Genomic DNA, 13,876 nt, shown 5'->3' with positions numbered 1-13,876 from the left:
AATGGGGTTGTTTGTGCTTTAGCCTCTCTGTGAACATGTGTATTGGTCTTCTGTTTAACATTCAGCCTAAAATATGTCACAAAATGTGTGTCAAAGGAGTTGCTTTGCTCTCCTACCTGTTATGCTTTTGTATTCAACAAAACCTCCCTGGCTGCAAAGCAGGATTTGATTGGCCAAATCAGATTTTCTGTCGGGTACCAAGAGAACCTTGTGAGAACCTTGTGTGAAACCTTCATTCCCTGTTTGACAAACTGCTTGTAATCAGGTCTGAGAAACTGGAAATGTTCCCTCAATTGCACCAGTTTGTTATTAGTGTAAATGCCATTTCTTATTCCTAATAAAAATCTTGCTGCATCCTGATACCAGTATGGCCTTCTGGTTTGATTCCAGCCTTTCTTCACACCTCTCTCCCTTTACATCCCTTTCTTAGGTGATGATTAGAAATGCACCTATGTGCACAGGGCTAGGATATGTCCCTTACAATGATTAATTCCTCCTTCCCAGCAGATAGAACTGGGAAATATAAATTAAAATAAATATCTTCACTTGATTTATGTCTTTTCTTTATAACCATGTTGACGTGGAGCACATGGAGCTGCCTTGGTGTCTGTGGTTGTGATCATAGTATGAGTTGGGTTGGAAGGCACTTTAAAGGTCTTCTAGATCCAACCCCCTGCATGGGCAGGGACACCTCCCACCAGCCCAGGCTGCTCCAAGCCCCATCCAACCTGCCCTTCAACACCCCCAGGGATGGGGCAGCCACAGCTTCCCTGGGCAACCTGGCCCAGGGTCTCTCCACCCTCAGAGCAAAGAATTTCCTCCCAATGTCTAAGCACAAACAATTGTGGAATTCAAGGAAGATTTATTTCTATTTTAAAATCAAAACCTCCAAGAAAAAAAAAAAAAAAAAAAAGCTGCTGGAAACTGGAGAACCCCTCTGCTCCCCAGAAAGCTGGGGACACTTTGGTGACACCTTGGTAAAAACCAACCACCCCTACAGAAGACACTTTCTGGACAGCAATGCTACCTGAGGAGGTCCCAGCCAGGAAGCAGTAATTCTGGACATGGCACCACAGTTTTCCAGACCAGCTGAGGGGATGGCAGCACTTCAGCTCAGAGACAGGAATTCACCTGGTCTGCAGGTGTCTGAGATGGCCTGAGTCTCACTCCAGGCGAAGCCACCAGAGCGCAGTGCTGAGTCCAGCTCTGGCTGAATATTTATCCTGTGCTCCCAGGTTTCCTGCCCATTCCAGGGACACAGTTTCATGTGCTCACATCGACAACAGTCTCGTTTTCTGGCTTGAATTGTAGACATAGCAAGGCATAAATATTTTTAAGACCTCAGAAATACTGGTCCTCAAACAAAAAGGACTTCTCAGCCCCTCCTTGTGGGCAGCTGCTCCTTTCTCATTGCATTTCCTTCTCTACCACAGCTCATCCACTCCTCTGCTGTTCTTTGACTCCTCCCAGGGTGTAGGAGAGATGCCAGGAGATGCCAGCACCACCTGGGTGTGCTGCTTTCCAGATGAGACAAAATCCACCCACGCTGGATGAGGAGCACTTGGGTGGGTGATCCCAAGTTGTCCACCCTGGGCTGGGAAGGATTGTACAGCAACAGCTGGGAACCCTGAGCAGGGTTTGGATTTCAGTTAGAAACTGGAACGAAAAATGTCCCTGTGCTAGCTCAGTTCTGGAGCCCCAAACATAAGAAGGACATGGAGCTCCTGGAGAGAGTCCAGAGGAGGCCATGGGGATGATCCAAGGGCTGGAGCAGCTCTGGAGCCAGGCTGGGAGAGTTGGGGTGTTGAGCCTGGAGTGGAGAAAGCTCCAGGGAGACCTTAGAGCAGCTTCCAGGGCCTGAAGGGGCTCCAGGAAAGCTGGGGAGGGACTTGGGCCAAGGGCAGGGAGGGATGGGATGAGGGGGAGGGATGAAAAGTGGGAGAGGGAGCTGGAGGTTGGAGCTGAGGAGGGAATTGTGGAGTGTGAGGGTGGGGAGAGCCTGGGCCAGGTTGGCCAGGGAAGCTGTGGCTGCCCCATCCCTGGGGGTGTTGAAGGGCAGGTTGGATGGGGCTTGGAGCAGCCTGGGCTGCTGGGAGGTGTCCCTGCCCATGCAGGGGGGGGTTGGATCTCAGTGATTTTTAAGGTCCCTTCCAACCCAAACCATCCCATGATTTCTATGATCCTATTCTGGATTGTGATGTTCATCAAGCCAGCCAGGAAGAGTTTTACTCAGGCTTCTAAATAAATAATCCAAAGTCAATTCATGGACATTTTTGCACATATGTTTGGATGTCTTTTCTGATGGAGATGCAATAAAATTATGGATTTGACATAGAAAGAAATATTTAATGTTGATTTAATAAATGGGTTTAATGATTGTTTGCATCTAATGGACCCATGTCTGTCACAGCACTAATGTGATTTGTCACACAAGGAATCTGAGCAGACAAGGCCCTTATGTCACATTAACTTGGCTTTTCTGGAGTTATCTCTGAATGTTTTACACCATTATTTGCACTGGCAGAAATGGCTGGGAATGGTTCAAGTCAGTAAAGTGCATGAAACCTCCACTATAATAAGGGAAAAACCTCACAAAAACAACATTAAGAAGCTTCTTTGTGGGTTTGTAAAATTCTACAAGTAATTCATGTGGTGGAAACCATGAACAACATGAGTCAAAAGGAGCATTTTGGGGTGTCAGCAGCATTGATAGGAGGATGTAGCTTCCTTTGCCCTTCCAGGAGGACAGGATGGTGAGACGAGGGGTGAATCTCCAAGAATTATGTCATGAGTGTGTTGGTATCTGTAGGTACATGTCCCCACTGTCATTACCTGCTTTCAGGCAGGGTGAAACCAGGTGTGGTTGGGGTAGGAGAGGCAGAGCGGGTGGGTTGTTTCCCCACAAACTCTTCTTCCCTTTGTTTCTATTCCTGTAGATGTGAATCATCTACCGTAAACTATCAGCAGATTGAAGGGTGGCTCTGCAGAAATTGCTTGGAAGCAGCACTGAGAGGAAACCCCAAGGCCACGCCGGAAAAGAAGCTTCTTCCTCCTTCTTGGTGGGTCACCTGTCAGCATTGCATGGCAGTTTTGGGAACAGGCACTCAATGCCCACGGTCAAACTGCAATAAAATTAACATTTTGGAACTAAAAGTCTGGTGGTTCCTCAAAATCAGGCACCCAGACTTCAGCTCCCTTGGAGGGGATGGGTTTTAGAAGGGAAGAACTCATCTTCTGGAGGTTGAAGACAAGTTCCTAAGTTGTGTTAGCTTGGATACACCAAAGGGATTGACTTTGTTGGAAATAGTTTTGTCAGCAAACATTTGAAGAACTGAAGGCTGGATCTGAGGAAGACATCTACTGAGTGAGCAGCCAATCTCCTGCATCAGCTGAATCTGCACTTTAATATTCCAGCTCAGATTTGTCCCAGGGTGATGCATGGCTTCTCCCCCTGACCTGTTTCATCCCAAACCATGAATCGTTCAGCACTCAGAAGCCTTGAGGTCTTCAGCAATGATCCAATGGAGTCTCTGACTGTGAAAGCTGGACATGAACCTCTCATTGAGGGACTTTTTACAAGGGCATGTAGCAAGAAGACAATGGGGAATTGATTAAAACTGGGAGAGAGGAGACTGAGGTTGGAAATTAGGAAGAAATTCTTTAGTGGGGAGAGCCTGGGCCAGGTTGCCCAGGGAAGCTGTGGCTGCCCCATCCCTGGGGGTGTTGAAGGGCAGGTTGGATGGGGCTTGGAGCAACCTGGGCTGGTGGGAAGTGTCTCTGCCCATGCAAGGGGTTGGATCTAGATGATTTTTAACATCCCTTCCAACCCAAAACATTCCATGATTGTCTGAGCCTCCTGTCCCCCATGTCAGGGCTGGTTAAGAGCAGCTCCCTGCTTGTAGGTTGCTCCACCTGTCCTTCCAAAGCTTGAAGTAGGACATGTGCTTTGTGTTTGCTTCTAGCCCAGGAGGAGAGGGACATTGCCCATTTCCAAACCTCTAACTCAAGAGGAAGGTGCCTGTGGAGCCTGATGTGCCTCAGATCAGAGTCAAAGGAATGAATGTGCCTGGGGGTGATGGGATAAATTGCACAAGGCCCCCTGAATGGAGCATGACTTGGAGAAGTGGGGCAGCATCTCACGTGGGTCAGCAGAATGTCTTTATGGATCAACTTCTGAGCAATCTTTGCTCCATGAGGCAATCCAAGAAGTTGGAAAAAGCAATAAAAGGAAAAATCAAAGAGTAATGAGAAGAATGCAACAACAACCATCCCTGCTGAGCCCAATCATTGCATTATCTGGGGCAGTGCCAGGTGGAGTGGATTTTTGTTTGCTAATGCATCTGGGCATCATACATGAAGAATGTTTCATACCCTCCTGATTGCCTAAGAAAAGCCATAAAAACCCTCACACTTCTGGGCTGTTCTCACCATTCCTCCTGACCTGCTCCTTGCTGTGCCAAGGTAAGTCTGAGCCTGGTGCTGTTGTTATCAAGGTGTTGCTTTAGCAGTGCAGGATTTTAACTGAAACCAAACTGTGATTCTTAGAAATGTTGGATGTTTTCCTGCAGAAAGGGCTGTTTCCTGCAAATCCAGTGGCGGGTTGTAAAAAGGCAGGGAAGGGTTTTCAGAGCAGTTGAAAGTTTGGACTATGCAAGCTTATTTATATTGAGTTTTAGAATCATGGAATCATGGAATGGTTTGGGTTGGAAGGGACCTTCAAGATCAATTAATTTCAATCCAAGCTTCAGTGAATTTCTGTTTCCTGACCATCCTGTCTCTGTGTTTTCATGGACTGTCAGTGGTGGCTGCCAGGAAAAGTTAACTCTGGGTCTCAGGCTGAGCAAGGACCCCACCATTTACAATCATGGTTTGTCCTGTTCTTTCCAGTTATTTCTGAATGCATTTGAAGCCTGTCATACTTTCCATTCTGTGCTTGTTATTGTCAGGAATTTATACCTTTGCTTTATTCCCAGCTTTGCATTTTGTGGGTTTTAGTGAGGCTGAGAGAGATCAGAAGGAGCTGGAAGTCATTTTTGGGAGTGACCAAGTGATTTTATGGCTTAAGAGAAGAACTCCTCAAAATTACACACAGTTCCTGGCTCAGGGTCATCTTCAGCAGGTCAGTTGGGACCACATCCACAGGAGTCCCAGCTATCCTGATACTACATTCCCACCCAGGTGTGAGATATTCTGCCCATCCAACTCCCTTTAGGAGCTCTTCATGGTGGCTGCTGCTTGTGTTGTCTGTGCACAGAGCAGGCAGGGGAGCCCCAGCACCAGCTGCAGCATTTCAGCCACCAGGGCCAACCAGGCCTGGATGTTAACTCCTATTGCCTCACCAAATGGCTCTGGGCAATGCATTCACTTCTCAGCCTCAGTTACCTCTTCCCCAAAGCTGGAATAACCAGGACCTGACTCATCCAGCTGTAATGCTGACAGGGTGCAGAGGGTGGTGTTGCTATTAGACAGTGTTCCTGGCATCAAACAGGGATGATGGAAAGGAGAAATGGTAAAGGAGAGAGGGGTAGCTTGAGTTCAAATACACAATTTCTTTGATTGCTAATGAGGTATCAATCTGACTGCCTAATTAGGAGTCAAAAGAAATGGAGATTGTTCTGAGGGAGAGGAGGAGGGAGGGCATGAGGAGATGAACAAAGGGACATGGCTGCTGAGACAAACTGAAATCTTCATCTTGTCTGGCCTTTCTGCTCTTATTCTTACCCTTCCAAGCACCATCTCTACTATACTGGTACCTGAGCCTTCAGCCTTGTGTGGTCTGGGTGTTGTGTGTTTCAGACCTGTCTCCACTCCGAGAAGATGTCCTCCTGCAGGCAGCTGATCAGCTCCCGCTGCCTCCCCCCCTGCAAGGTCACCTGCCCACAGCCCTTTGCAAATGCCTGGAACCAGCCCTGTGTTACCTCCTGTGGTGACTCCAGAGCTGTGATCTACCCTCCACCCGTGGTCATGACCTTCCCAGGACCCATTCTCAGCTCCTGCCCTCAGGAGAGCTTCGTGGGCAGCTCCGCACCATCCAGCACCAGGAGCTTATTTGGATCCATGAGCTCTCTGGGTGGCTCTTTTGGCTCCAGGAGCTTGTGCAATTATGGGAGGTCCTATTCTTCCTATGGATCCCTTGGTTATGGCTTTGAGAGCTGCAGACCATGTTAAATGAGCAATGAATAAGGAGCAAGGATCACCCACCACAGAGGAAGATGTGCCTCCACAAACCCTGCCACTGACCTTGCTTTCCTGGAGCATCACTGAAAATAACACTTGCAGTTCTCAAACTAGTGATATAATTTAGTTTCTTGACTGTTCTTTCCAATGGCTTCTGACAATAATGGCCTCAAATTCATTATATCGATGTTCTTTTCCTGGTGGAATGTGAGATGAGATTGTGTAAGTCTTCCCCATGCCATGACAAGAGTGATGGATGTTGAGTGTGTAGCTCTGGGGCAATTCTTTGCTTTCAGCCTTTAATGAAACCCTGGCAACATTTTCCCCATGTTTCCCACTCTTAAGAGGAACTTCTGCTTTTTTTCTTTCTCATTAAATTAATGTGCATCAAAATTCTGAGCTTGATTGTTGTGGTTTGGTTTTTTTATCCCCACCACTTTCTGTTTACACACCATTTCAGGTGAGCACCCACCTCTGGTGGAACATGACAGTCCTTGCTTTCTTCCCCCACCTCAGCTTGGAAGGTGACCAGGTCCTTTTTGCAGGAGCAAGCACCATGTTTGTCCTCTGCACAAAAGCAATTTCATGCTGGATAAACATGTTTTGTAACCTTTACAACCACATTTGAAGTTGCCCCCAGGGCGGGTGTGGTCACAATGTGTTTCTTCTTGCAAAGAAAGTTAAACACCCCAGTAACTTTTGGAGCTCTTCCCTGTGTCTCTACTTGCCTGAGGCTCCATTTTGAAGACATTCCCCATCCATGAGTTTTCTGATATATTTCATTGTTTAAAAATAGCATGGAAGCATCTGTGGGTAGAATTTCCCTTTGAATACCCAACAGGAATTTTTAATCAAACTGCAAATCTTTGCTGAAACTCCTTGAGTTCTTTCAATTTACCCTCTAAACTCTTGGCAACCCCAGTTAAAATCAATAAAAGAGTCATTCTTCTGTCTTCCCTGCAAGGCAGCACATCCAGGCCAAATGTTAAGTTCCATCTCAGGAGCTTCACAGCTAAATTCCAGGCTACAGGTGACCAGGGACACTGGGCCCTGCTCTGTGTTCCAGGCTGCCCAGTGCAACCTGTAGGCCTGTTTTTTTTAATGATGCAATTTACATATCATCAGCATAGCTATTAAGAGGCGTTCACCCTGTGACTGACCAAATTACAGGCACTGCTCAGCACTTCTGCTCTTCCCTGTGTGCAGCTGCTCTTCCTAGGAACAGCAGCAGAACACCCACGAGCTTCATGGTACTTGAGCAAGATAATTCCAGGAAAACCCATCTCAGGCTGGAGAAATTTGTTTGGACAGGAGAAAGGATGTGGCAATGGCTTCAGAGGGTTTGTTGGAGGTGTGACTTGGCTTGTAAATCCAGCAGAAATGAGATGAGGCTACAACGAGTCAGCCAGACAACATCTCTGACTTGTTAGGATGTGTCTGAAGGCTTTGGGTTGTTCTCCTGCTCCCTCTGTCTCCAGTGCACTGCAGGATTCTCCCTGGAGTCACCAGGATGCTGTCAAAAACTCCCAGTCCTTATTTGTGCAGGTATCAGGGCCCTAAAGCCACCAGAGCAGGTGTTTTCACTTCCATGTGAGAAAGTTCAAGTGAAGGTGAAGGTTTTATGTGAAGAGGGTCAAGCTGAACATGAGGAAAAACTTTGTTAGTGTGAGGGTGACAGAGCCCTGGGACAGGCTGCCCAGAGAGGTGGTGGAGTCTCCTTCTCTGGAAACATTCCAACCCCATCTGGACATGTTTCTGTGGGATCTGCTGTAGGTGACCCTGCTGTAGAAGGGGTTGGGCTGGATGATCTCCAGAGGTGCTTTCCAACCCTGATGACTCTGTGACTCAATGTAAGTGTAATAATAGAATAGAATAACAGAATCACAGAATAGTGAAGGTTGAGAAGGACCTTAAAGATCATCAGGATCCCACCCCCTGCATGGGCAGGGACACCTCCCACCAGCCCAGGCTGCACAAGACTCATTCAACCTGCCCTTGAACACCTCCAGGGATGAGACAACACCAACCTACCTGGGCAACCTGTTCCAGTGCCTTCCTACCCTCATGGTGAAGAATTTCTTCCTGATGTCCAACCTAAATCTCCCTTCTTTCACTTTAAAACCATCACACCTTGTCCTGTCATTGCCCTCTTTGATGAAAAGTCCCTCCCCAGCTTTCCTGGAGCCCCTTCAGGCCCTGGAAGCTGCTCTAAGGTCTCCTTGAAGCCTTCTCCTCTCCAGGCTTAACACCCCAACTCTCCCAGCCTGTCTCCAGAGAAGAGCTGCTCCAGCCCTTTGATCAGACTCGTGGCCTCCTCTCAACCCTTCCCAACAGGTCCAGCTGAACAATCATCATAGAAGAGAATTAATTCTCATGGCAGACCAGTTCACACCTCATGCAGACACGAGATGGGAGGGACACCAGCTCCTGGTTACCACAATAATCTGGAAGCCGTGCTAAGATCTTGACAGACTGGTGGCCACATGGAGGCCACATCTGACTGTGAGGTCTCCCACGGGTCTTGGGCAGCCAAGGGCAGCCCAGATTGTTGCAAACACCAGCACCTCGGGCTCCTGTTCCCCCTGTCAGTGGGACGAGTAACTATCAAGAAAGGAAAGCACCAAGAAATGAAATCACACTGTCTCATCTTGAACTATAGAGGTCACTACACCCTCGTCTCTCCTTTCTAGGTGTGCTCTGAGGATGTGTTCACATCCTGGCACAAGGAAATGCTACTGGGAAATGAGATGCAATCAGAAGTTGATTCATAAAGATGTTGTAAACACAACCTGAAGTGCATGTCCTCCCCACGCACTGAGTTGCCATCCCAGAAGGTACCTGCAGGTGTCAAGCCTTTCATGTTTGATTTGAATAAGTGGATTCACTAAATATTTAGTCACTACTAGAGCCTAATGGTTTTTGCCCTGTTCAGACTCACAGAAATAGCCTGGAGGCAAAATGGCTTCACAGAACAGAACCCAAAGTATTCCCTGCTGACCCTGCCAGGATTTGGTTCTGGAGGAATGAGCACAGAGATTCCTTGCAGTCTGTCTTTCCTCTCTTCTGCAATCAGACTGTCTGAACTGAAATGTTTCAGGTGTTTCAATAAAATGTTCTGCCAGAGGAACTTGAAGAAAGGGATCTTTTTCTTAGCTCATTCTCCCCTTTTACTTAAAAACCAAATAGTGAGAAGCTGTGGCTTGAATCCTCAGGTCACTCTCTTTTGGAAGTGTTCAAGGTCAGGTTGGATGTGGCTTTAAGCAACCTGATCTAGTTAAAGATGTCCCTGCCCATGGCAAGGGGGATTAGATTAGATGATCTTTAGAAGTCTTTTCCAACCCAAACCATAACTCCATCATTCCATGACCTGTTAAATTCCCTACGTCCTACACACTGGAAACAAAGGCTGGATGTCAACAGTTAAATGAGGATATTGGAGAGAGGAATTCAGTTCTGGGCTTGGCCAAGTGATTCTTTTGTCACCTGGGGAGAACATTTACTAAGGTTTTTACCAGCATGGAGAACACAGCCTTTAATCTCTGTGTAAAACATGCCTACCTGCCAAAAAGGGAAAAGAGCAACTGAGGCTGATGCTTTGTTTGACTTCTCTGTTTACTCTGAGAGCACCTGAGGGTAGGGATTGGCTTTATTCCTTGTTTGCACAGCACTGAACATGCCCCCTTGGCAGCTTGGTTACCATTTCAGTTGGCAATATGAGCAGAAGCTGAGAAGCTGACTCTGCTACAGTTCTTTTTAAGAGGGAACAGGGATTATTCCTCTTTTTACTGGGCTGGAAAGGTTGAGGACTTACAAGGAGATGTAAGAGTGATGGATTAGCTGCTTCAGATGTCAGGAGTTTAAATACTGTTGAGCAATGTCAGTGCTGGAGACTGAGCATTGGACCTGTGAATTTAGAGGTACAAATAAACATTTGGAAAGTCCTCTGGTGGGCATCACCTTTTTAATATTAGAATCATGGGATGGTTTGGGTTGGAAGGGAACTTAGAGACCATCTAGATCCAACCCCCTGCATGGGCAGGGACACCTCCCACCAGCCCAGGCTGCTCCAAGCCCCATCCAACCTGCCCTTCAACACCCCCAGGGATGGGGCAGCCACAGCTTCCCTGGGCAACCTGGCCCAGGCTCTCCCCACCCTCACACTCCACAATTCCCTCCTCAGCTCCAACCTCCAGCTCCCTCTCCCACGTTTCATCCCTCCTCCTCATCCCATCCCTCCCTGCCCTTGGCCCAAGTCCCTCCCCAGCTTTCCTGGAGCCCCTTCAGGCCCTGGAAGCTGCTCTAAGGTCTCCCTGGAGCCTTCTTCTCTCCAGGCTCAACACCCCACCTCTCCCAGTCTGTCCTCATAGGAGAGGTGTCCAGCCCTTGGACCATCTTCATGGCCTTTTTTGGTCATGCTGCGCTCAAACAGCTGCATGAAAGCCCAAAATTCTCTGCTTGGATGCTCATGGAAAGGCCCCACTGAAATCATGTTGAAATACCAATATTATGTCACCTCCAACTCGTTTCTTCAGAGGGTGGAAAACTGCTGCTCGGGAGTGTCATTACAGAAATGTGTGACACTGTAAATTCAGTCTGTGCTACAATGTTCTGCAGTGCTACTGCTTAGTTAGCAGCTTGGTCCTACCCACGGGAAGATATGGCCCAGGGCAGGTGTGGAGGAAGGGAAACCAGGAGGTTGCTGAGTGATGCAACAAAATTTTAATGAGCAAGAAATGCCTGTGTTTGCAAAGGGAGATATCACAGAGGGTGAAGTGTCTGTTGCCACACAACTTCAGAGAATGTTCAACGAAATGTCCTGCTCAGAGATGCTGCTGTTCTCAGCTGCCTCTCTTCTGTCTGTAGTGAAGCTACTGGTGAAGAAAAGTGATGTCCATGTGCAATTGGCTGCCTCTCCATGGTTGAAAAACATGCAGTGGGAAAGCTGAGACAGGCAACAACAGCAGCCAACAAACTAGAAACTGAAGGGCAAGCAAAAAGCAGCAGAAAGATCAGAAATGCTCAGTGGCAGGAGCTCCATTGAGGGGCTGCAGGAATGTTGGACCTGGTTGATCTGGGTTTGGGCTCTTCTGAGGCCTCTGCTGCCTGCAGCAGGGCCCACAGCTGCCACGGAAGAGTCGGCTGGAGCGGCGGGAGGAGAAGGGGCCGCAGGGGCCACTGCCCAGTGGGGCCAGGGCTGAGCCCCCGTATCCAAACTGGGCCCCGTAGCCCAGGGAGCTCCCAGCAACGTAGGGGTTCCCAGCAACGTAGGAGTTCCCAGCACCGTAGAGGCCCCCCAGGCCCAGGGAGCCCCCAAAGGCGGGTGCTCCGGAAGAGCCCACCACGGCTTGCTGGGGGAAGGAGCTGAGGATGGGGCCGGGGAAGGTGACCACCACTGGAGGAGGCTGGATGAGGGCTGTGGAGTCGGGGCACTGGCGCACACAGGGCTCGTTGCAGCTGTTGGCCAGAGGCTGGGGGCAGGCGATGCTGCTGGTGGTGGTGGTGGGACACAGGTCGTAGCAGGACATTTCTTGGCAGGGGTGGAGTTGATCCTAAAGGACAAAGCAGAAAGCTGAGTGAAAATGAAGGCAAAGATCTACAGGAGCAACAGGGCAAGGTTTGGTGCAGGGTTGTTGTTGAACAGGCAGAATGGTGACCAGGGGCATGAGCAAAACTGGGGACGGCGTTCATAGGTTGTCCTGCCCATGGCTCTGATCTGCCTTGCCCTGTAATCTCTGCACTTCTTATATCATGGAATTGTGGAATCCTGGAATGGTTTGGGTTGGAGGAACCTTAAAGTTCATCTAGTTCAAACCCCCTGCATGGACAGGAACACCTCCCAGCAGCCCAGGCTGCTCCAAGCCCCATCCAACCTGCCCTTCAACACCCCCAGGGATGGGGCAGCCACAGCTTCCCTGGCCAACCTGGCCCAGGCTCTCCCCACCCTCACACTCCACAATTCCCTCCTCAGCTCCAACCTCCAGCTCCCCTAACTTGACAGCATGTTAAAAGAAAAGAAAGGAAAAGACAGAGAATTTAAAAATAGTCCTCACAACTCCAATGTAAGTTTAGCAACCAACATTCTAAGCTCCACTGCAAAGACTTTCTGGCATTTAGGAAGAGAAGAAATGGCATCAGACTTACCTGATGTAGAGGAGAATGTGCAGCAGAGGGAGATGGTGCAGGTCTGTGGACCTGCTCCTTTTATCCAGTTCCCCAGATTGCCTGAGGGGGCTGAGGCAGCTGCACCCATGAAGTCATAATCACCAACCAGCCCAAATTTGAAGCACCCAGAACTTCCTAAAGTGATGAAACTCTTCGCTTGCTGTTTGCAAAATCACCCTAAATCTCTGAAGAGCAACATATGCACATTCCAGCTCCCAGTTCTCTTTCATCTTGAAGCCTAATTGACCAGCTTCATTGCTGTATCATCCCACCCTGCTCCCTGGCATTGCAGGAGGAATTAAACTGGTTTTATTTATTTAGCACTTCCTTCATTATCATCCCCTAATGATTTTAATCAGAGCTCTAACTTGCTGTCATGTACATGTTTGTATTTAAGTGCTTTAGATCTCAGCTGTAATCTCATCCACTCACCCCTTTTGCAATGAAATGGTCACTGAGGTGGAAGTCACCCCTGATCCATGTTCCACCCACAGCCACAAAACCTGAGAAAGATCCTGTATCCACAGAGATCATGGGCACTGTCTAAAGTTTTTGATTTAGAAATTCTGAGTTTTCCTTAGCAAGACACACAGAAGGACATGGAGCTCCTGGAGAGAGTCCAGAGGAGGCCACAGAGATTATCCCAGGGCTGAACCAACTCTGGAGCCAGACTGGGAGAGTTGAGGTTTCCAGCCTGCAGAAGAGAAGGCTCCAGGGAGACCTTAGAGCAGCTTCCAGGGCCTGAAGGGGCTCCAGGAAAGCTGGGGAGGGGCTTGGGACAAGGGCAGGGAGGGGTGGAATGAGGGGGATGGATGAAAACTGGAAGAGAGAGGTTGAGGTTGGACATGAGGAGGAAATTCTTTGCTGTGAGGGTGGGGAGAGCCTGGGCCAGGTTGCCCAGGGAAGCTGTGGCTGTCCCATCCCTGGCAGTGTCCCAGGGCAAGTTGGATGGGGCTTGGAGCAGCCTGGGCTGCTGGGAGGTGTCCCTGCCCGTGCAGGGGGTGGCACTGTATGGCCTTTAAAGTCCCACTCCATCCCAAAGACTCAAGTATCAACTGAAACAGTGTGTAAACCAAAGACTGGAGTTTTCTCTGAAGAGATATCAGGATTTTTTCCCTCATTTTTCACCTGGGACCTGCAAGGGGACACTGAGATTGTCTGGCAGGCTCAGCAGTGTCAGCTGCCTACAAATGCAATGAGATTCCCAATTCCTGGCTACCCTGCACTAACTCTGCACAGCTCTGAAGGACAGAGCAGGAGGCAGTGGTGAAGCAGCTGGAAATCCCTCGGTTCCTTTGTGTAATTCTGTGTTTCTGTCCCTCACTGCATCAGTTCAGTCTCTGTCTTCTCTTTCTTTTTGTCCCTATGATGGGATGAACTTTGCCCTCAGCTCTGCTCCTTCACCTTACAAAGGAATTGAAGCAAAGTTCCACAGGACAATGGCACAAAACCTATTTTTGAGTCTTACATGGGAAGTGGTAGGAAAAGCAATGGAATTACCTGAGGAAAAGTTATTCCAGCAATTCCTTCTACATTA

General features: G+C 48.6%; 2 protein-coding genes across 2 annotated transcripts; one reads left to right on the top strand and one right to left on the bottom strand.

The window, feature by feature from the left end:
* The first annotated feature begins 5,817 nt into the window (after positions 1-5,817).
* Positions 5,818-6,168, top strand: LOC104388148 (feather keratin 4-like). Its single transcript, XM_009996970.1, has one exon. The coding sequence runs from the start codon at positions 5,818-5,820 to the stop codon at positions 6,166-6,168; it is 351 nt and encodes a 116-aa protein (XP_009995272.1).
* A 5,018-nt stretch (positions 6,169-11,186) lies between these two features.
* LOC104388151 (scale keratin-like) lies at positions 11,187-11,702 on the bottom strand. The gene has a single exon (XM_009996976.1). It carries the CDS (start codon positions 11,700-11,702, stop codon positions 11,187-11,189), a length of 516 nt encoding a protein of 171 aa, XP_009995278.1.
* Positions 11,703-13,876: the final 2,174 nt, after the last annotated feature.

This window comes from Chaetura pelagica, unplaced genomic scaffold (genome assembly GCF_000747805.2).
Source record: "Chaetura pelagica isolate M959 unplaced genomic scaffold, ChaPel_1.0 scaffold584, whole genome shotgun sequence".
NCBI lineage: Eukaryota > Metazoa > Chordata > Aves > Apodiformes > Apodidae > Chaetura > Chaetura pelagica.
This window is presented reverse-complemented; position numbering and strand designations above follow the sequence as displayed.

What these genes read in the sequence shown, in the direction of transcription:
- LOC104388148 (XM_009996970.1), top strand. Translation starts at nt 5,818, where the DNA reads ATGTCCTCCTGCAGGCAGCTGATCAGCTCCCGCTGCCTCCCCCCCTGC.
- LOC104388151 (XM_009996976.1), bottom strand. Translation starts at nt 11,702, where the DNA reads ATGTCCTGCTACGACCTGTGTCCCACCACCACCACCAGCAGCATCGCC.